This window comes from Temnothorax americanus, unplaced genomic scaffold, assembly GCF_048541705.1.
Source record: "Temnothorax americanus isolate GAGA-0224 unplaced genomic scaffold, ASM4854170v1 Scaffold10, whole genome shotgun sequence".
Classification (NCBI taxonomy): domain Eukaryota; kingdom Metazoa; phylum Arthropoda; class Insecta; order Hymenoptera; family Formicidae; genus Temnothorax; species Temnothorax americanus.
The window spans coordinates 2,309,872-2,331,729 of record NW_027509231.1 but is presented as its reverse complement, the minus strand read 5'-3'; the positions used below and the strand labels follow the sequence as shown (position 1 = coordinate 2,331,729).

Below are 21,858 nucleotides of genomic sequence, written 5' to 3'. Positions count from 1 at the left end.
GATGTGTATTTATGTATTATGTATCTAAATCCACTTTAGACGATCTACAATCACATTCGTGTCAGAATTCTACTTATAATTTTGTGTGCTGTGTATCTTAATTTTTTTTAAGTTAGTCTTTTTATATATAACTTTTCATTAATTAAAATATTCTTAAATAATTAGTTTTTAATTATATTTAATTTTAATTAAATTTATATTATCCTGATTCGAGAATTGTCTTGAGCTTTATCTCGCTTCTCTAAATCTTTCTCTAATTTTGCCAATTTCTCCACATTTTCGACTTGGTTAATTATTCTTGCTTAACTATGATCAACTATAACGCCAAGAAGCTCATTTTAAGTAATCATACTTTTAGTATTTCTTAATCAGTTTTTCTCAGATATCTCGCAAGTTACAAGAGAAAAGTGTATATATTTTTCTTTTAAATTTCGTTTTTTTTAATCATCCAGTATATTGTTATCTATCTCGAAGAAGTGACGTATGCAAGAAGGAGCTTATAAAAATTAAAATTTTCTTCCAAAAGCTCGAGTCATTTTTGATAAATTCCACAGTCCTAATCCGATCGAAGCTTTCAACGGCAAACGAAAATTCCCGCCGTTCGTCCGACCAATCAGACGCGAACTTGGCCGCGATTGGTGGACCGGCTTGACCGCCACCGGCGGCATCGGCGAAGTCCGAAAGTGGGGAACGCGTCTCGAGTCTCGAGAGCGCCCGACTCCCGAGGGCCGCGCATCTCGTATGCGCGCGACAGCGACCGTTAGAAAATTGCGCCATTTCTCTTTTTTTCCAGTTACCGAGCGACTCGAGCGAGACGAGTCGGAGTCGTTGAATCGTTCGGCGGAGGAGCAAGGAACAAGGCGAAGGCGAAGCCGCCGCGCAATAAACCAGACTAACCAGAGCGGTGCGAAAAGACGACCGGGCGGTGGTGGTGGTGGTGCGCGTGATCACACGGCGGTGTCTCGGCAAAATAAAAAGAGCGGATCGAGAGCTGGTCGTGCGGTCGCGTAGGCGGACCCGGGGTACACGGCCGTCCACGTGCGCGAACGTCCGAGGCGGAGCAACGCGGCGAGCGAGCGAGCGGGCGTCCCTCGGCTGGCGGCGAGCGGCGGAGAGGATCGATCATCGATCGAAATAAACGGAAGCGGGGCCGGGCGTCCGCGAAGACGTTCCGCAACGTCGCGATACGACCGTCGACCGTCGCCGTACGTCGGGCGTCGCTCTTCGACGAGCCGGGCCACACGAGCCCCCGTTCGGGATCGCGATCGCGCTCGTCCGCGGGACAAGATGTCGAAGGACGCGCACCAAGACGCGATCACCGCGCTCAGCGAAACCGAGCTGCGGGCGAAGCTGATGGAGTACGGGTACCCGGTGGGACCGGTGACGGATACGACCCGCAAGATACTCGAAAGGAAGCTGAAGAAGCTCATGGAGGCCCGTGGCGCGGGCGGGGGAGGAGCAGCTTCCCGACACTCGTTGGCCGCCAGGTGAGTTTTTCATCAGAAAATATGCATCTCTCTCTCTCTCTCTCTCTCTCTCTCTCTCTCTCTCTCTCTCTCTCTCTCTCTCTCTCTCTCTCTCTCTCTCTCTCTCTCTCTCTCTCTCTCGACACGAGTTTCCTTTCAGATAAATTTGTACACTTGATTTAATCTGGAAATTTGGGCGAGAGTGAGAGAGTGAGAGAGAGAGTGAGAGTGAGAGAGAGAGAGAGAGAGAGAGAGAGAGAGAGAAGGAACGAGTAGGAGTCGAGAGACCGGTACGATTACACTGAGGTTTGGGATTCGCGCGAGGTCAGCATGCGATAACGATCCTTGACGGCGAAGCGCGACAAGCAAGATTCTTGTGCACCTATCTCGATTCTGAATGGAAGAAGGTGCAGGAGGCAATGTTTACAGTCTATTTTTGGCAATGCGCGATATACCTGGTGCATCACGTTAATTGTTTAGAAAATACGGCCATCTCCTTTGCGACTGTCGCCAATCCCTCAGTTGACTTCCACGAGGCTGTTGTATATTTTAGAAACAAATAGATTTTATTAAGTAAACGCAAATTCTATAGGGAAAGTTTATCAAGTTTTAGAATTGCAATAACGCTAGACGCACATACATGTAGGATGTGTTGTGTATTTGGGTCTTGATATTGTTTTGTTTTCTCCATTTATGCGTTAGATATAGCAGCGACGACACGGATGACGATACAAACGCGAGTGTCGCCAAGAAGAAGAAGAGCGCGAACCTGCGCCGGCAAACGATGGCGAACCCCATGCCTCCGCCTTCGATTATTCCTCCCGATGTTGTAAACGTGGCGAAAAATCCGGTCAAGGAGAATCTGTTGCCGCCGCATTCCGAGTTCAAAAATCCCACGGCGACGAATTACGACAACTCGGGCGTGCCTTCTCGCACAACTTTGAAAACCACGCAGAGCAAATTTATCAAGACGCAGCGTACCTATGGACTATCTGACGATTTAGAGGACGGATCGGACTCGGATGTCATGGGGGAGACTGGAAGCACGTATGGACGTCCGTACGACAAGTACGTGTCCAGCAGCCCGAGCAGCAAAATATACGATTCTCTGGCGTACGATCGCGGGAATTTAGATCCGATCCCGAAATCGACCAGGCCTGCCTATTCGATTAAGGACAGCAAGTATAACGTGTCTCCCTTGAAGCCGAGCGTCTCCTCGATTCAGTCCACGAAGGAGGACGCAAGTGGAAGTGCGAGTCAAACGGATCCTCTTGCTAATTATGAAACCCCATATTTATCAGAGTTTACAAGGAATTTACAAGGACTCAAGGAGAATTCGCGATCTTTTACAAACACATCGTCATCATCATTGCTGAGCTCAAAAAGTACGGGAGCTTTCTGATGCACTAAAATAATATCTAATGTGCTCTAATACGAGACACTTAATTTTTATCGGTCTTCCGTAATTTATCAGTCATTACTTCTGTAATTATATATAATTGAAAGTTTGCGTTATCTGTAATTTTAATTTTGTTCAGATTGATTTCAAAAACACGCTTGTTTGTGGTTTAAAATAAGAATTTTATTCTATATTAATTATAGAATTACTAATGTGTCTAATTCGTTCGTTTTTTTATACCATGCATATATGGATACTTTTTTACTTTAGGTCCATTACGCTATACAGGCTATACTTTGTCATCTGGTTTACCAGAGGTGAAAGAGAGAGATTCGAATGGTCACTTCTCTACCGTAAGGAGCATATACTCGCCGTTGAGTCAGCCAAGGTATATATGAATTATTATTTTATCTGAATTATACGTAACGTAATATAAACGAACGCTATTTAGCTCGAGACCCAATGCATCGTCCGCCAATAGAGTTCGGGATATTTTCTGTAGAGCGACTTACAAACCATCGACGACAAACAGGGAAGATGTACGAAACAATCAGAACATGGTATCGATGGGCCTCGTGGCAGTGCTTGCCCTGTTCTTTGTTGTTCTTGCGATAATATATCTGGGACTTGGTGGGAAAACCGAGACGTTTCCATCGCTTTCATCGGGTAGGTATGCAGAGATATAACTAGGGGAGATTTCTGAGACGGATATATAACTTCAAGGGGAAGGGTAGATTTCTGAGAAATATACGTTTGATTGTCAAATAACAAGGTGCAAGGCGCAAAGCACAATGTATATGTTCTTTTCGCGAATCGATTTTGGCCTATAATGGACCCTAATTATTGTATATTTATTACTAATTATCACTAATTATCACTAACGTTCAATCACATTATTTTTATGAAGCTAAAGTAATTATCTCGAGCTTACTAAATTAGACGTACAAGAGAATCTCTTGAATATGTATTTTCTCTTTTCTCTCGCTCTATATATATATATATACACATGTATAATAAAAATCGCATATCTCTTGAACTATATAATTTGGATATTTTATTTCCTTTTCCCGTTCTTTCTATATGTCTACTCCAATATATTTCAACCTATATTTGCGGACATGCGTTTTGTACCATTTAACTTAGTCGATAATACGATGTTTATTTGTATGTAGGGACATAAAACTCGTGGAGAGCTCGGAAAAATATATCAATCGAAACGTTTAATTCTTTGCAGAAGAGACCGATTTTAAGAACGGGAGTTACTGTAAAAAAAAAAAAAAATGATTGAGCTGATATTTTTGTCATACATATTGTATCTTTTGTTCTGTAGAAATATTGAATTTTGAACCATTAATTTACAAGCATTTAGACATGCTTTTTAATCTCCTGTATGCACTATATAATAAACTGCAGTTTACTTTGAAGGAAGATTTTAATCTGTATAGGAGAGAAAGTAGTTTTGAACATAGAATTTTGAGTTTGTCAAATGAAGGATTGACATTTTCATTTTCAAGGAGATTGAAATACATTGTTTGTTATTTCTCAGTTATTTTTCTCGTTCGTAATACTGGCTGTTTGAAAAAAGTGACAATTTTTCGTTTGAAGCACAGGAGAGTCAGTATGATTCGAAACTGCCTCACATTTATAATTATTTTTGTTTTTTTCACATTATGTATCACTTGTGTTGATCTTAATTTATAGTTTCGTACTACCTATACTTATAGATAACAACATACCGCAATGTTTTCTCGATGGAGCTACCGATCTTAAAGCGCCTGGGGTAAATTGCATAATGAAGGAAAACATAGAATCCGTGTTGCAACTGTTAAAACGCCTGCAACCCATCCTAACGAGAAAGGCGGTATCTAATATATGCGAGAATTCGAACGAAAATCCATATTTGACCGATGCGGATATCGTGGAGATGTTTACGAGCGATAAAGTGGTGGGTTGAGAACTGAAATTAATTACGAAAATAATTACTGAAATTAATCTAACAATGTAAAGAACTGTATATTGATAATCTTCACTTCCAGACGAGCCTTGAGGTGAAGGAGGATTTGCAGAGCGCGCAATTCTTAATCATTAAGAACCCGAAATGGGGTATCTCGCTTATCGATATAAATGACGATAACGGAGCAACCACGGAAATGTTGGATACTCTAGTAAATATATTACATGTCAATCTCACGCTCTTTTTTGGGGCGCAGGTGTGCTCACAATATTTACTAATCCATTTTTTTTTTATTCGTACAGGATAAATTGTTTTCCGCCCGTCTAAATGGAAAAATTGGGATGGCGATTTTAAATCCTGAGCTGCCAATGCAATGCCTCGTTAAGAACAAACTTTTTACCATCTTTTCTTCTCTCCTTATAGTGGCAATCGGTAAAGTTCTAACAGACTGTTTATTTGACAAAACTTACTGAACCTCATTCTGTGTTATAAGATTTCCATGTGCATGCTGTTAACATGATGTATAAGATTATTATTCACTTCTTTTTCAATGCAATGTAAGCTATACTTTAAGTAAAGTAGTTGCATTTTAAAACGATTCTATATGCCTTGGCAATGTAATTTCGTCTTCAATACGCAAATCGTAAACTGGAATTATTTTGCAAGAAGACATTTCTTTCTTTAAATCCTGGAGCGCATTGATACAACGCCGTATCTTTTGTGTATCGAATGTATAATAAATAAAAAGAGAAAGAAATGTTGTTTTTTACGAGAATTCACAAGTGACTCGCAAAGTAATATCTGTTTACGGTACTGCGATCTATACATAGACAGAAATACGTGTATCAAAAGATTTGTAATGGTAACTGTGCATCTTCAGTCTTATTAACAGGTATCGGCATTTATAAATCGTATCTTTGGTATCTAAGATACAAGAAATCTACGGAGAGAGAGGTATTTAAGCTTGTTAGCGATATTATAAGTATCGTTGAGACACATCATCAAAATGCGTCCACGCAACCCGGGGGCGCGCAGGAAAGTTTCCTTGCCATAAATCACGTGCGAGACAATCTTATTCTACCGAAAGATCGCAAAAGAATGGCCGGTCTTTGGGAAAGAGCGGTGAAGTTTTTAGATGAAAACGAATCCAGGTAAAAAAGGCTCTTTCGTGTCTTTCCCTGTTTTCATATGTTACTTGCGGATGAGTAACACGATACGATCTTTGATCTTTTAGAATTCGAAGAGAGGTGCAGCAAGTGGCGGGAGAAGAGTTTCATGTATGGCGATGGTTGCCGAATAACAGTTTGAACAAATCTCCGACGCAAAGCGCGATTTTGGGTAAGAAGCCGAAGGTCTGGCAGGGACAAGCGTTCGAAACGATGGAGGGATCGGTTAATAGCTTGACTTGTTCGCCAACGCCTTGCCTGAAAATCAGGCACATGTTTGATCCAGACATGTGAGTATAATATACACGAGTATAATGTGCGCGTTTATAATCTATAATCGGTAACGGATGACTTAAGTTGCTCTGTATCACGATATAGCGAAACCGAAGACGACTGGGAGACGAGAGTGCAGGATGCTATTTTAGAAAAGTGCGGGGAGGGTGTGAACATACTTCACATTCGAGTAGACATCGGTAGCCGTGAAGGTTGCGTTTATATGAAATGTATGTCGCAGGAAGACGCTGGCAAAGCTTACAGGGCATTACATGGTTGTTGGTTCGATGGTACGTCCATAATCTATAATTCCCATTTGTTCCCTAAAACTTAATTCTTGAACGCTGGCACAGTCTGTTGTCGCCTCGCGTAAAGTTTTCGCGGAATTTGGATAGTATTATTGAGAAACTTGTTACACAAGACGTGCAGAATATTAATATAAAAGGATAGTAGTACATAATTTTTTATCTTTAATGAAGATCAAAATGTGAAGAATGATGATATTGCTACAATCTGTGCCAGCTTTTTATGCTGATTTCTACATTGACTTTAATGTAGGTATACGTTGCAATGTCGTGCTTCCAATGGAATTTCTTTATTTCCTTCCCAGGTAATTTAGTGACTGTCAAGTACCTGAGACTAGAACGTTATCACGAGCGATTTCCGGACGCCGCCCGCTGCGTGACGCCTCTCAAGCCGAGTAACAATCAACGATTATCCATGCAGCTCCAGTACTGGCAGAACCGGGCGGAGGCGAATTAAAAAGTTCACATTTCTGTTCGGACATTCGGAGGAGAGTGATGCTCTCGCGTTTATACAAAATCAGACACAATTGTCTCGCAATTGTCCCGCTGGCCAGAACTTACGGAATCTGTCTACCTTTTATTTATTCCGTGATGACACACCTACGTGCCGTACAGCGCATATACATGTTGTAGGACTGAAGACACTTTTATTTTATAAGAGCATTTTCTTTTAAATTTCGCTAACTTGTGTATTATATTCTACTTTGTATCTTTTGATGAACGAGAGACGGAGGCGATACGTGTTTTTAATAGTTGATGAGTAATAATAATAATTATAATAATATTATTAATAACAGCACACAGTAACATTAATATATAATTAAATATGCTTTTTGAAGAGCTGTAAAAAATATTTTAATCTGAGTTTTATAGTATTTTCAACTAGCAATACATGGGCGGTATTCATAGTCGGATCTTATATTTAAGATCGTCTTAAGTACGATTTTAAGATGTTATATGAACCAATCACAGAGCCGTATTAGCATCTTAAGATATTACTTAAGACGATCTTGAAATAAGATCTGATTATGAATACCGGCCCATGTGTGCGTAAGCATAACGTATACATCGCATTCTCTATAAGCCTATCCAGTACTAATTCGCATCAGCTGTACGAAGCGTATATGCAGATAAATCGATCAATCATACATACATCCGATGTACCGAACGCGGCAGAGTACAGTTTCCTACGTATTAGGCTTTTGCGATCGCGTAATTTCTCTGCGCGTACGGTTACGCCATCATTGACGAAAAAATATCGATTTAATTACTTAAGATTAACAATCCTTTTTTTTTTAATAACTGCATAAGAGTTACTTTTTACGATGTATCATAAAAATGTACAGTAAAATAAGATTAAATCACTTTGTAAAAAGATATCGAGTTAAATGATGGAACGGAAACTGGATAATACGTTGATGTGTTGTTCAAGGAGCAATAAATTGCAGACTGAAGCAACGTATGTGACGTATATCTATGCGTTATAAAAAAAGATTGAAAAAGCATGTGTGCGCGCACAAATCTATTGTGTTACAGTAAATTAAGGAATATCGATGAATAAAAATAAATCAGAAAATTCTATAATTAATTATCGACCTTCTAACGCATTCACGTCCGTAAACGCGAATTATCCCGAAGTTATTTTCGCGAACACACGATATATTTTCACGGCGATAAACTACCCCCCGAGAGCGCGGCAATTATTTTTATAAGATAAAATATTTTCTTAATCGAGCGTGTCGATTCCTATTTCCCGCGGTCGTGAAATTCGCGAGAGGGCGGCAGTGCAACTAGTGCGAGGCGTTTTCGGGCGCTTGTCAAATAACGAGAACATAACCTGAAATCGTTTCCCGGACGCAAATTTGTTGAGGGTATGCCTGTCCGTCGAGAATAATCACGCGAGGTGCGAGCTGTCAAAAGGATCGAGAATGAAGTATTCCACTTCGCCGCCGACGAGCCGGTGCCACTCGCCCGTTCCGACAGAATTCTCGTCCTCGTTGCCGATGCCGATCGTTTACAGGTAACGTCGCGTATGTTTACAGGCACAGACACTCGTCGCCTCTTTTCGCAATTTATTATCTTCTAAATCAACAATTACATCAACGTGTTCAGTTTCCGTTTTATGGTTTAAACTCCAACTTGGTGTTTTTTTTTTGCAAAGCAATTTTATGCCTGTACGCGTATTATTTGTGTTTTATCACCTTGCTGTATTCAATTTACCGTATTTATGTTTAAAACCGCTATTTAATTACTTTACTGTATTTCATCGCTTTTGGCTTCGAAGTTTGATTGAGTGGGAGAACATATTGCAGGCACAACTGCATGGGCGCGGCGACCAAGTGCTACAAATATCTGAGAAAATTGCTGAAGTTTGAGCAAATGGACTTCGAGTTCGCCGTTTGGCAGATGATCTTTCTGTTCGTGGCGCCGCAGAAAGTGTACAGAAACTTCCAAAACAGAAAACGTACGTTGCAACCCCAGTACCCTGTGCATCGTTAGCAACGCTTCATTCTTCAACATGCTCGTGCGTTGGATTCTTGCAGAGACGAAGTCACAATTCGCGAGAGACGACCCGGCGTTTTTGGTGCTGGTTACGTGCTGTCTCTGCATATCCACCGTTGGTTTCGCCATAGTACTCGGTTTAAGATTCTTCCAATTTGTAAAGTTGTTATTTTATATGGTATTCGTCGATTACATAACCACTGGATTGTTAATAGCAACGGTGTTTTGGTAAGCATACCAATTATCTTTAGGCCGCGCCTGTCAGATCGTAGTTCTTCTTTACCTTAGACTTGGAAACTTTAATTAATTTGAAAATTGTCAGCTCAATTAAAGCTGGCTCGAGTCCATTCTTAATTTCTAATATATACTATACGACACACACACACATGTACTAATAATATATAATATATATTGTACGTTTGTAGGTTTATGAGCAATCGGTATCTCAGGATAGACAGAACGCAAGACGTTGAATGGGGCTACGCGTTCGACATCCATTTGAACGCGATGTTTCCCCCGTTAATCATACTTCACATCTTACAGTTATTTCTATACAACGGTGCGTCAATACAGTTGTCGAGCGATATTATTGAATTATTGTTTAACGCGTTTCACCTTTGCAGCTTTGATAAACAACGATGCGTTCTCGGCGCGGTTTGTTGGGAACACCTTTTGGTTCATAGCTATAAGCTATTACATTTACATTACGTTTCTCGGCTACGCAAGTAAGTTAACGCAACACGCTTAGGTAACGTGATCTATCTCCTCTTATTATTAGACGTATTTACAGTTATTCTTATTTCAGATGTCGAGATACTCCATAAAACGCATCTGATATTGTCAAGTCTACCCATAATATTGCTGATATACATTACTACGTTATGCGCCGGTATTAATGTCAGTTATTTGGTTATGGAATTCTATCGTTACCGGGCTCTGTGAAATATCAGATTTTTGTCAAATGTGTCGTCTATGAACGCCGGAATAACGACCTGGCCGTACGGAATCCCTCCCTATTCTAGAATCGACGAGACGGGATTCTACTCTGAAATCTCCCCTTGATCCTCGCTCTCATTTTACATGATCCGTCGTTTCGTTTTCTCGTTCTACGATCACGTAACAAATAAGGGAGCAGCGGGGAAAATTCCGAGAGAGGAGAATTTCATTGTAGAGGTACAGCTGTTTCCCGAATGGAGTATCACTTGAAGACTGTAGGCTCTTCAACGATCTTGCGTTCCAGGAATAATATATCTATTTTTTTCATTTGTATCTAAGAGAACTATCGACGTTCCAAATATAACCCGCGTGTAGCAGCGAATTTTTTATGCGAGTCTTATTGCGATATCGCACATTTTAATTCATCGATAACAAAGTTGATGTCACGAAAAACGCGTTTTTTGGTTCGGAGACCTGTAACGGCGAATCTATAGGCGATATTATTATCAAGTCCGATCTTACGTTTAAGATCGTCTCTCAGACTTAAGACCTTTTTAAATGTAAATTTCAATTTATGAGCAGATCTAAGATTATTTCGAAGATATTGAGTTATGAATATTTTATATGAGTACCGCTCTAAAACATGGAGGCGACAGCCAATCAATTTCCGTAGCATAATTGCCGGAAGGAACCGAGGAGTGGCTGTGTCAATGCAAAGTTTTCCCTCTGTCGTGACTTCTCGCTCCATGCCGCGTTAACGAAACCAGCACCATCTGCAGCGCGAGGGAGCATCGTCGATAATTAATCGCCACACTTCAAATTTTGTGGGATCTGCTGTCGAGTCAATCTCTTCTTCGTGCGGCTTCATTTTTAGTTAGCCCGACGCTATTTCCGTGTAAATAAAATAGAAGGAAGGAAGAATAAGTGCGCGCAATGAGTACGCAACCTCCCGCCGTGAAGATGAAAGAGCTGCGCCTGCCAATCTCGAGGGTGAAGACGATCATGAAGAGCTCGCCTAGCGTCGACACCGTCGGGCAGGACGGCTTGTATTTGGTCACAAAAGCCACGGTAAGACACACTTGGAGGTTAGAGATACGTTCCTGAAAAGATTCACACCGAGACGGTTTATTAATTTATAATTATTAATTCAATTTAATAAGTAAATAGCGACCAATATATTCGATATTTATCCTCTATTACATTCATGTGACATAATGGTTGTATATGTATAACATGGAATATAAATATTTACATTTTTGAGATAAGGAGTCTGTTTTCTGTTACCGAACTGGCAGCACTATAGGTCAGAGTTCATCTTTTTTTCGTCCAATGTGGAGTAAAAAAAAGATAAACTCTGAACCAGCGCAGCCGGTTCGGTAACAGAAAACAGACCCAAGATCTTCCAGTTTTTGAAGCGTCGTACATTTGGTCCTCGCGCTTTTGACCCATGTATCGATTGCCATTCAGTCTTGCAATGTAGCGCCATTATGGTCTTGTTAATTTAGCATTTAATATTCCACGAGGCACTTTGCAACTTTGCAGGAATTATTCATACATTACCTGACGGAGGAGGCACACATGCAAAGCAACAAGGGGTCCTCTCTGGATTACAAACACCTGGCAGAGGTGGTGCAGACTAACGACACGCTGGAGTTCCTGCGGGAGATAATGCCCAGGAAGATTACCGTCCGACAGTTCAAGGAGATGATGGATGCCAAGGAGGCGTCCAACAGCAGCAGCTCGTCCGAGAGCAGCTCCGACTCGGACAGCGACAGCGACTCCGACACGGACTCCTGTTCGGACAGCGACGAAACCAAGGGGGACAACGGCAACTCGTCGGGCAGCGAGCGGGAGAGCGAGACCAAGGAAAACGGCGCTTGTCATTCGGATAGTGACAAAAGTGAGAGCAGTGTGAAAAGTGATAGTGAGGAGAACAATAAGAGATGAGAACTCGTTGATTTCAGACTCCGATTATTTGATAAACCCTAGATTCATCTCGTGTCTTTCTACAAAATTTTGCAGAGTCTGCAAAATATATCCAGTGTCAAGATTATGCGTCTATATCAGCAGATCTAGTTTAGCAAACGCGGTCTTAAAATTTAGAGACAGGCCACGAGACGTTGTCTCGAAAGAGGAGATGTTATTTTTATATGCTTACGAATGATGAAAAGTGCACCGCACGAGATCTTTTTACACACATTTCTTCTCTCACACATATTTTTGTACATATATCTCACGACATTCATTATTCACGCAATGTAAATCAATGTTAATGAGATTAATGTTTTTAACATTAATCATATTTATTTATGATCATGCTTTAGGATTGGTTTTTTTTATCTTTGATAACAATAAATTGATGTCACGATATTTTATTTTATTTGGTCTTTAATAATCTTGAATTATATAACAATCATAGGAGAATAATTGAATGATGTAAACGTTTTAAACTTTTGTATAATACAAAGTTAGCGAAAGTAGGTTGCGTGTTATTTATATTATTAGCATTTTAAGATTTTGGTTTTACTAATCTTCCCTATAACACGCATGTTCAAGACAATGGGACGACCGAATACGCTTGGATGTTGTATTTAGTCTCGATGTAACTTTTTCGATTTGGATGTGACATCGAAACCATTCTCATTTAATTTTAGAGCTAGAAAATAGATCTCGGCTAACGCTATAATTAACGCGCAAATTATACCTAAGAGTAATCTAAATCCGAAGTCTAGGTCTCCGATTATGAGTTCTACCCCGATGAATCCGAAAGCGAAGCCAGCTATCACGGAAAATACAAATTGCGCGACAGCGATCAGTTGCTTGTTTATCTGCTTCACTGGAAAATAAAGTGACATTTATAGAAAGACATTGAATTGTCTTTTGTAAGATTAACAATATACAATATATTTACTTTGATACGCGATGCTGTCTTCCGGTAAGAATTTCCGTACAGAATCGATGCTCTTCGTCATCGCCTGATATTCCCGGGCGCTTTGCTGCGCCGTTAATTTCCGTATTCTAGCCTCCAGCTCTGGATTCCGTGGCGTCTCCTTTGGCGTCGGCAGTATCACGTCGGAATCATCGAAAAGTTCGTGCAGGTAAATCTTTCGTGTCGCAGTTTTCCTATGCTCTTTTAGATACCTATTCAACCAGTTGAGGTCCGCGATTTTTAACGTGGCACTTGCAATTTTCTCCTTCTTAGATTTTTTCAGTTTGCGCAAGGATGCGATGCCATTCGGTGCACCATCCGTATCTTTTACATCGTACAAGATAAAATCTTTCAATTTCTTAGACGGATTTATCGTTACGGTAGGATCTACAATCGACTCTAGTGGCATATCTAAATGAACTCGGTATACACCCGTCTCCCTACTTTAAAAGAAAATTATTAGGTCTGTATTAAACGCTAAAATACTAAAAGAGGCAACGCGTAAGATACGGGTTAAAAAGTTATTGTCATTTCTTATGGCGTAATATGCAATTTCTTTTCCAAGTCAACATAGAACTCCTGTATTTCCTTTTCCTTTTCCTGAAACGTCTGGTCCACCTTTTGACACTTGTCGCTCATATCATTTATGAACTTCTCCCACTCTCTTTTTCTAAGCAATCTGTTTTCACTCAGAACGTTATCCTACAAAGATAAAATATACCCAATGTGGAATCAATTCTTTTTCGCGTCACGAGAGATGAACGAGATGCCACAAAGGTTGGCGCACGTACACTATCAAAATTTTCCTCCCTCTGTAAAACACGGTTGCACATACTCAGCGCGACGTCCACGTTCGCTTTGAGACTAGGCAAGTGGCAATCGCCGAGTTGCTCGGTGCGATCCAACTGGCTCTCCTTCAGCTCCGTTGTGTATTCAAGTATCTTAAACAGGCGTTCCACCTCCCTGTCGGACCTTCTTTCCTAAAAAAATAGCAAAAATGCAATCTGGGATTCGTACCGCGCACAGAATGCAACACTTTTAAGAATTAAACGCTTGACAATTGACATACGATAGTTTACAAAGTACAGACAGAATAACTTACTGATGCCTGCTTTCATATGAATTTATGAAGTTGAATTGAAATAAGCATTAATTCCAAAAATCAATAAACTGATATATAAAAAGAGCTCTTCAAAAGAAGAGGATTAAAACATTTTATTTCGCGGACAAGAGCAATTGCAGTTTCCATCAGTGTCTTCGCTTTAGCGATTAAGTTTTCGCGACTCGTAGGTTATGTCCGCGCATTTAAAATCCGCATCTTGGCGGAATATTTTTAATTCGCCATCGGCCATAAAACCGAGCCGACGCCGAGCTCACGATCGCCAGGCGCTCACCTGAAACTCTCGCAGGAAGAACGTGACCTCACCCTGGACGAACGGACGATGGTCGAACAGCCTGCCCCAGATCTCGCCCGTGTCTACGGAAACGCGTGTGATTCAGTGACAGTTTGACGATGTCTAACGTAAATGCGTTAAGTGTACCGGTTCGCGCCGAGCATAAACATCCTAAACGTGGTGGCGTTTAGGACGATACCGTGAATGCCGCACCTTTGATGACGGACGCCATGTCGGTGCCAGTAGAAACACTAGAAACGCGGAGTCGAAAGTCGAACGGGGCAGTGGGCAGTGACGGCACGTTGTCGCCTGATGACGGTGCGCCGTCATGTGACTGGCTGTACTACTGAAAACCGGCCGGCCCGACCGCCAGTGGAAACGGTCGGCGCGTCGCCAGACGTCGGTGCGTCCGTCACGTGACTGGATTTACTACTGAACCGACCGCCGCAAGAAGGGAAAAACATTTACTTAGAAATTTCTGGCCAAAACTTGGAAAAAAAAATTGGCATAAACGCGACTAATGTTACTATCTAATTGCTACAGTTAGACAGTGACATTAATAATATTGCAATGATATATAGTCTCGGCTATTCTTTAATTGTTTTTCCCCGTCGCAGGGAACATTATTGTGAAATCTGACTTATTGCGTTTGTAATATTTTCTGATTTCCACCAATGTAGATTAACTTTAATCTCAGTTTAATTTATTTTTATCGTATTTTAATTCTTAGAACTAGAAAAAGATAAAAAGTAAGCTGAACCGAGATTAAAGTTCATCTACATTGCTAGAAATTGGTAAAAATAAACGTTATTAGAGGGCAACTTCGAAGCTTTGATCGACCGAATTTGGCGACTAACTTATTACTAATGCAGTATTTTTTAGTATTTTGTGAGAATTGCAGTATTTACTTCTGCATTATATGTGATAACTTTATTTTGATAGAATTGTTCATTCTTTTATTGTTTAATACCTGCGAGAAAAACTGAATTTACTGACGGAGAGAAGTGGGACGCTTTTTTTAAAACACTTGGATACTTGAGCTAAAGACGAAGAGACATTAGTGCAAAAACAGTATTGTAAGTGAATTTTTTTTTAGGAGAGAGCGAGCGTTTTGCGAAAATTTTTCTTTATCTGAAACCGATCGAATTTCGCGCACAAAAAATATATCTCTTGGAAACAATAACAGTTTGTGCTTTTGTATTAATTCGAATATATAATTCCGGTCTCTCATAAGGTTTTGTATTTTTAGAGAGAAAATTATCATACGCAAATAAACGTATGTTTCCAAAAAGCTATCGTTTTTCATCGCTGTGCTCACATAAACGCTTTTCACTGATGTTGTTTTATACATGTATATATATATATCGTTATTCTCGTAAAATTTACGATAAACTCGATTCAACGCGTTAATGTACGTTAATGTACATTAAAAGCTGCGATGATAAAATACTAATTAACCATCTAAAATAGCTGGTGTATAATATATTGAATATTCCAAACCTAGCATATCATTTTCCATTTTCGAATGCTATTTATTTACTCATTTATTTATACCGTAATTATATTCTGTTTATAAATTCTCTCTCTTGGAAACCAAGTATTCTAAATATATCATCTTCCACTCTCAGATGCCATTACTCTTGGTTATTTATATATCGCGGTTATATTTTCTATAGATTCTGCGACTAATTGCAGCCGTTTTTTCAAGAAAAGTTCTTCGAGAGGCGGCTGAAGTTTTGAAGTTACAAAACGATCAGGGAACATTTCTCGGGGAAAATGAGCTTCGAAAGGTGCAAACAAGTGCGCAATTTGGAACGGACGCGACGCGAAGAAAAAGTTGATCGATAAAATGCCAAAACAACGTCATCGCCTTGCGTGCAACCGTTTAATGGCAGTTCCCCCCGCGTTAATCACCGGAATCCCACGTATATTTTTCGCCGAGATTGGTAACGTTACGCCTATACGATCGACGAATGCGTGCGCGCGATAGCATTCTCGGATTACATCGCTGTCGCAATGGTGATTATCTCATTTATCTCTGTGGGAACGTCGCGCTTGGGTATCGAGCATCGAGTAAAATTTGAACCACTGCGAAGAGGACGCCGGCAACTAACAATGGTATCGCGTGATTACGCGTGCATTCCGCTGCGTGCACTTACATACGAGCAGGAGTGAATAGAGAGGTGGGGAGGGGGGGGGAGGAGAAGAGGATGATTACGCAAGACTACATATGCCGCATGTCGCTCGATCGCCTGCGATAATCGCGGGTAAGGTTTATTCGTGACGATCTCGACGTGAGGTGCGAATTGGAGCGCAATGGAAGCTGCAGCGGGACGATTTCTTCTCCTGATGGCAATCTTGTCTCTCGCGACGTAAGATAGTGACGTTATGAATATTTAAATAATTTTGCTTGCAACAGGACCCATTATAAATTTTTTAACATATCAAGTTATGATTGTAATTATAATTATATTATAATTATAATGTAACTATAATTAATATCTTATAACTTATAACTACAATAGATCTCCATATATTAAAATGTTTCTATCGTGTTATATGAATCTGTGTGATATGAACCAGTGTTACATGAGGATCTACTGTATATAATTACCTAAGTTATAAATGTATTTCGAAGATATATATCGAAAGTGCAAAACAGATGCATTTATTAATCCAATTAACCTCGATAATATATGGATAAAATGGAAATAATCTTTCACTTTAGTCACGAAGTTATATTAATCTAATGTGTAAAGCACATGTTCCTTTCTCTTGGAAATGATTAATTAATTCGCAAATCCAGTAAATTAGTTTAAAGTGTATAATTTTATTCTCACGATTGATCTCACGATTATTGCGATATTGTACTTAAAAAAAAATTGTACCCTATACCAGACAAGAGGAAATCGCGGAGGGTGCGTGCAGTTGCGCGGTGTTCCCTGTTCCGGGAACGAAGTCGATAATAGAGCACACGCTAAAATACAATGTGAGCTGCGATGAAGAAGGCGCTGAAAAGTGTCAACAATTATGTATCGCCTTAGTGAGTACACCTTCATACTATTTCCGTACCATTTCCGCTGCCTGTTTTACATCATTTCTTCATATGACTACGAAAAACGTTCTACTTAATTTTCAATCGGGAATATACGTGTGTTAAATAATTTTAGACAGCAATCAGTGACACACGCTCGAGCACGTTAGTTAGCGGTTAATCGAAGAAAAAAAGAAGTACTGAAACTAATTAAGAAATGATATCCAAACTGATATACGTTTCCGCGTTTAGGCTGAAGGTTCTCGAGATAAGGCACCAATGCTGATTTGCGAGAAACAGAATGTGCATGTCGAAAATTTGAAGGTAAGCGGTATATAATTCATTTTACATACGTACGTGAGACAAATCTCGTTTAAAAAATTCAGAGTAGAAAAAAGCTTCTCTTTGCGCGTAATATTTATCTTCGTGAAAAAGTGAACGGTGACGCATAAACACCGATTGGGGTCACGTGTGTAAACAGGAGTAATAAAACCATATTATTTCGCGCGAATGAGACACGATTGCATCGCTTCGGTTATTTCGTTCTTTTGATGTTTTTTTTTTAGGTGGTAATTTTCACAGTAATAGAACGACGCGTTTTGTTATTTCATCTTTTTGCTTTTCACAGGTGGCCGTATATATGAAATCGTGTAACACGGCTCTGTGGACACTCACTGGTTTAGAGAGCATCGAGCCCATTTGCTGTCACGAAGGGAAGGCAGTTATTTGTGACGAGGCGATGTCGATAATAGAGAATTAACGAGCTCTCGCATCCAATTCATTATTCCCCGCTTATTTTCACCACCAACGGGGGTATAATATATCTTACTATTGATTACATAATAACGTGCGCGGTGTAATTAATACAAAATACACCACTGCCTGTTGTGTTAACACATTATACGCGTATTAATTTCTAGCTTGATATATTCGCAATTAGTAATTTTCTGCAGATTTATAAGATTATCGTAAGAGTATTATATACGAGTAATGAAATAATAAAGTACGCAAACACAACAATAGCAGGTCGGAATTTATGTAGAATTCAAAGAATGCCGTTTCGGGAGCACTATCCGCGATATGCATTTATATCCTTTGTTCTCCTCACAAAGCTCGGATGCCGAGACTGAGACTGCCAAGAAGTCTATCTGCCATTGAAGTCTCTGTACAAATGCTAAAGCTCGAGCTTAAAATACAATAATATCGGTACTAACACAGTTCCGAAATGCTTGACTTTTCGCACAACGAAAAATTTATTTGCGCCCGTCAAGTTTATATCCTTATAAAGTAATCATGCAAGTTAACTTTAAATTACGAATGATAATAAATCATCAATGAAGAACAAACGGAATTTATTTTACAAGTAATATATATTTTTAGCAAAAAAAAAATAACTTAATTATTATTAAGAAAGGATTTATTTTAAATAGAGAATCAGTGCACCACTAATTCGCGACAATTAATTTTACAAATCCCGCTCGGAAAGTTTAAAGTTTTCCCTTAATAAAATATTGCTCAAAAAAATTACTCTATATAATTTGCGATATGAAGAATTATTAAAAGTTTCACAAGGTTATGTACTACTTAAATTGAAAAGTTTATCAAAACTTTACATTTCAAGGTTATTATTTAAAAAACCTCGCAAACTTGCTACAAAGCGATGTTTTCTCCCGTGGTCCTTTCATTTAATCCTGTTTCAGTTGTTCAATTTGCCAATTCAATTCAATTCTACGTTCTCTTTTTCTACCATTCTTTTATCTATCACGAAAGCAAGCCGAACAAAACAATCTCTAATAGATATCTAATAAAATCAAATAGAAAGCATTTACAGACACTTTAATTCTTCACCAGATGTGTATGTTGGATTCTGATGCCTTACATAAAATTTTAATTAGGTTTCTGCTTTATGTTAAAAATTTAATGTACAATAAAAATAATTAAACAGCTTCTTTTACCGCAGCTTTTGAACGATACGAAACAAAACGTGCGTTCAATAGAAATACACTGCTCTCCGCACTTTTCCCACGATATTACAAGCTCCGATTTATCGGCAGAGATTTAATCCTATTTGTGCTCTCGCGTATCTAAAAGTCAAAGCTCAGTTCGAGGCCGAGCACGCTTGAAAGGATTACCTATACGGTATTTGTTCGCGGACCCGAATCTTTTTTCGCAGAGTACAAACGCCACGGCCGATTATTGTACTGGGTATGTATCGTCAAATGTGGAAATCGTGCGTGCCTCGACGAAGTCGATTCTCTCTTCGACAGTGATTCCATCGGACTCGTTAGTCTAATCGAAAAACGCTTTAGCGTTAGGAATAACACTAAGGATCGAAAGCTTACGCTCGATCAGGTCTCAAGTGACAGAGATATAATGAGATCTTGCTTCTCAGACAATTTCCTCTTGCCCGAACGGGGATTTAATCGGCTCAAGCGCGGAAATATTGAACTCGCGTAAGCATCAATAAACGATGGTCTTCGATGAAAAGTTTCGCCGAGGCGGAACAATGGATTTCAAAATTACGTTTCGAGCGTATTCGAATTCGCGCGTTCCATTCCATCCCGTATACGTCAAGCCGATCTACGGTCGAGGTAAGTACATGAACGCGGCCGCGTCCGTTGCACACCGAGACTCGAGATACCTTCTATTTCGACGATGGCGTTCTCAGAGTCTTGTCCCAGAAGCCGACGCCATTGAACGAACGGTTTGTTATCTCTTTCCCGTCTCCGACCTCGACTTCCTGAGGACGGGTCCTTCTCCGAACTCCAACGGGCTCTCTATATAGGGCTTACCGCGGGAGGGCCATTGTGCAGCGAAGGTTTTGTCGTCCTTCTCGCTCGATTTTAATGACTGCCGCGCACCGTTTTCGAAGGCGAGCCTCGATCGCGCGATGGTCGATACGCCCAGCTTTTGCCCCGCCGCGTATATCAATGAATTGGCCAGTCATAAAATATCGTTGAAAAAATTTTTCTGCGAAACAAAGACATTTTCTCGCGATAAAATTGTACCTTAAATTGTTGTACGTTCTTAAAAATAATAATGGAGGAAGGATTATTATGCGTGAATCATCAGTGGACGATCGATAATTTTAATAAATGACTACTTTGACTTATACACGTTCATGGAGATTTTTAGATCTAATTAAATGAGTTTAGTTTAGAGCTTTTTTGGATTTAACTAAAATGAGGCTGTGCTGATGGTCATTTTCAATTTCTACTTAGAGATAAATCCTCTTTATGGGAATTGTTTTCCGTCTCGAATCGCGCGCCCTATAATTTTGCGATACTCCGCGCGTAATTTATCGATAATTCAGAATTAATTCGGCAATATCTTCCTTTGCGTCGTCCACGTATATCGCCGCGTCCGCGGTAGCGGCACAATTAAACGAAACGGAAATTGAGGTAACTAATTGCGAGTTTCCGGCTTTAGTCTCCTCGCCGCAAGATATTAAATGCACCCACGCACAAACACCCACGCTCGTTGGTATCCACCCCCGCTCGATTAAATCCTTGTTACCTTTCCACGTCCCGTCACGTGCCACGCATTGAACGTTGTAGAGGCTCGGGTGCCTCCACCGGCTCCACCATCGCCATGGCGATGGCACGTGAGTCAATCATCGCCGAATATCCACATCGGCATATAGGCCAGACAGCATCCATGAATCGTCCGAATATGGAACAATCGGCGACGTATCGGTGGAACGTTAATCTTTGACAAGTGTGGGCTCGTCAAAATCTCTCGCTCATCGGAAAGTGTGAGTCTTCCGTAAAGTTACATGAAATATCAGTCTTCGTTCCTCGTAGTATAAAAAGGATGTTTGTAGTTTTTATCGAATTTTCGCTAATTGCAAAGGAGGGGGTGTAAAAATCGCCATTTTTCGCCCTCAACGCTATTTTGACACACGCTTCACAAAGACATTCATTATCGCTTCTAAAATATTTCCCGCAGTTTCCTAGTGAAAAGAGTATTATTTCTTTCTTTTTTTCAACCTCAAATAAGGTAACAAAGCATGTTTCAAAGGTTCCCGTTGAGGGTGAAAAATGGCGATTTTTACATCCCCTCCTTTTTCTACTGATTGTCTTATATAACGACGCCGTTTGAAGTATTATATGACGTTACGTGTCGAGTCGTTAATGCGAAGTCACCAGCAGAACTGGACATAATGGATGCTTTTGAACTGAAAAAGTGATCGAAATAAGCTGAGATGAAGCCGGGGGGAGCTAAGATAAAGAGAGGGTTTAAGTTCTCGCTTATATAAAAAGACCATCCCAAAGAAGAATCTATAATTAGATGAATTCGTTTAATAAATTATTAGCGGGAGGGATAAAAGCCATGAAGTGTCAATCACCGAAAATGAATGGCTGTTTGATCGACTAATGTTACACAACTGCCGGAATGCCAGAATGCCAAATATCCCATTAATTTCAAGCGAGTGCGAGTCGAGATAATTTGCGATGATAAAAAATTCACATATACAATGATTTTTATTAGTCAAATAAA

The 21,858-nt window shown here is 40.1% G+C and overlaps 6 protein-coding genes and 1 long non-coding RNA gene across 11 annotated transcripts in view; 4 read left to right on the top strand and 3 right to left on the bottom strand.

Moving 5' to 3' along the window:
- Positions 1–811: 811 nt before the first annotated feature.
- On the top strand, positions 812–8,139 carry Man1 (LEM domain-containing inner nuclear membrane protein MAN1). 4 transcript variants are annotated; one of them, XM_077410268.1, is made up of 11 exons: positions 812–1,487; positions 2,169–2,851; positions 3,136–3,253; positions 3,317–3,531; positions 4,590–4,810; positions 4,902–5,030; positions 5,122–5,251; positions 5,712–5,970; positions 6,054–6,275; positions 6,364–6,548; positions 6,869–8,139. In XM_077410268.1, exons 1-11 carry the CDS (start codon positions 1,288–1,290, stop codon positions 7,018–7,020), a joined length of 2,514 nt encoding a protein of 837 aa, XP_077266394.1. In that variant the 5' UTR covers positions 812–1,287; the 3' UTR covers positions 7,021–8,139. The 4 variants fall into 4 exon arrangements, with proteins under 4 accessions (XP_077266394.1, XP_077266408.1, XP_077266400.1 ...); XM_077410282.1 differs by having other exon boundaries at positions 813–1,487; positions 3,368–3,531; positions 5,700–5,970; XM_077410274.1 differs by having other exon boundaries at positions 813–1,487; positions 3,365–3,531; positions 5,700–5,970.
- A 137-nt stretch (positions 8,140–8,276) lies between these two features.
- Unc50 (Unc50 RNA binding protein) lies at positions 8,277–10,383 on the top strand. Its single transcript, XM_077410826.1, has 6 exons — positions 8,277–8,583; positions 8,876–9,027; positions 9,107–9,293; positions 9,491–9,624; positions 9,689–9,790; positions 9,871–10,383. The coding sequence occupies exons 1-6, from the start codon at positions 8,492–8,494 to the stop codon at positions 10,005–10,007; spliced, it is 804 nt and encodes a 267-aa protein (XP_077266952.1). The 5' UTR covers positions 8,277–8,491; the 3' UTR covers positions 10,008–10,383.
- A 210-nt stretch (positions 10,384–10,593) lies between these two features.
- Positions 10,594–12,869, top strand: Chrac-16 (chromatin accessibility complex protein 1). The gene is made up of 2 exons (XM_077411039.1): positions 10,594–11,069; positions 11,544–12,869. Exons 1-2 carry the CDS (start codon positions 10,935–10,937, stop codon positions 11,946–11,948), a joined length of 540 nt encoding a protein of 179 aa, XP_077267165.1. The 5' UTR covers positions 10,594–10,934; the 3' UTR covers positions 11,949–12,869.
- LOC143900008 (vacuolar ATPase assembly protein VMA12) lies at positions 12,358–13,339 on the bottom strand. Its single transcript, XM_077410886.1, has 2 exons — positions 12,913–13,339; positions 12,358–12,837 (listed from the first exon to the last, which is right to left on the bottom strand). The coding sequence occupies exons 1-2, from the start codon at positions 13,337–13,339 to the stop codon at positions 12,593–12,595; spliced, it is 672 nt and encodes a 223-aa protein (XP_077267012.1). The 3' UTR covers positions 12,358–12,592.
- Muted (biogenesis of lysosome-related organelles complex 1 subunit 5) lies at positions 13,316–14,696 on the bottom strand. The gene is made up of 4 exons (XM_077411097.1): positions 14,538–14,696; positions 14,325–14,407; positions 13,722–13,910; positions 13,316–13,632 (listed from the first exon to the last, which is right to left on the bottom strand). Exons 1-4 carry the CDS (start codon positions 14,554–14,556, stop codon positions 13,465–13,467), a joined length of 459 nt encoding a protein of 152 aa, XP_077267223.1. The 5' UTR covers positions 14,557–14,696; the 3' UTR covers positions 13,316–13,464.
- A 100-nt stretch (positions 14,697–14,796) lies between these two features.
- Positions 14,797–21,858, bottom strand: part of LOC143900178 (uncharacterized) — a 92,349-nt gene continuing 85,287 nt past the window's right edge. The window contains exons 3-5 of the long non-coding RNA XR_013257729.1: positions 20,875–21,118; positions 20,000–20,328; positions 14,797–14,812 (exon numbers count right to left, since the gene is read on the bottom strand). This is a non-coding gene — a long non-coding RNA (uncharacterized LOC143900178). The remainder of the gene's footprint in view (positions 14,813–19,999; positions 20,329–20,874; positions 21,119–21,858) is intronic.
- LOC143900126 (uncharacterized) lies at positions 14,919–19,975 on the top strand. 2 transcript variants are annotated; one of them, XM_077411129.1, is made up of 5 exons: positions 14,919–15,400; positions 16,001–16,696; positions 17,223–17,367; positions 17,611–17,682; positions 17,987–19,975. In XM_077411129.1, the coding sequence occupies exons 2-5, from the start codon at positions 16,641–16,643 to the stop codon at positions 18,116–18,118; spliced, it is 405 nt and encodes a 134-aa protein (XP_077267255.1). In that variant the 5' UTR covers positions 14,919–15,400; positions 16,001–16,640; the 3' UTR covers positions 18,119–19,975. The 2 variants fall into 2 exon arrangements, with proteins under 2 accessions (XP_077267255.1, XP_077267246.1); XM_077411120.1 differs by having other exon boundaries at positions 14,919–16,696.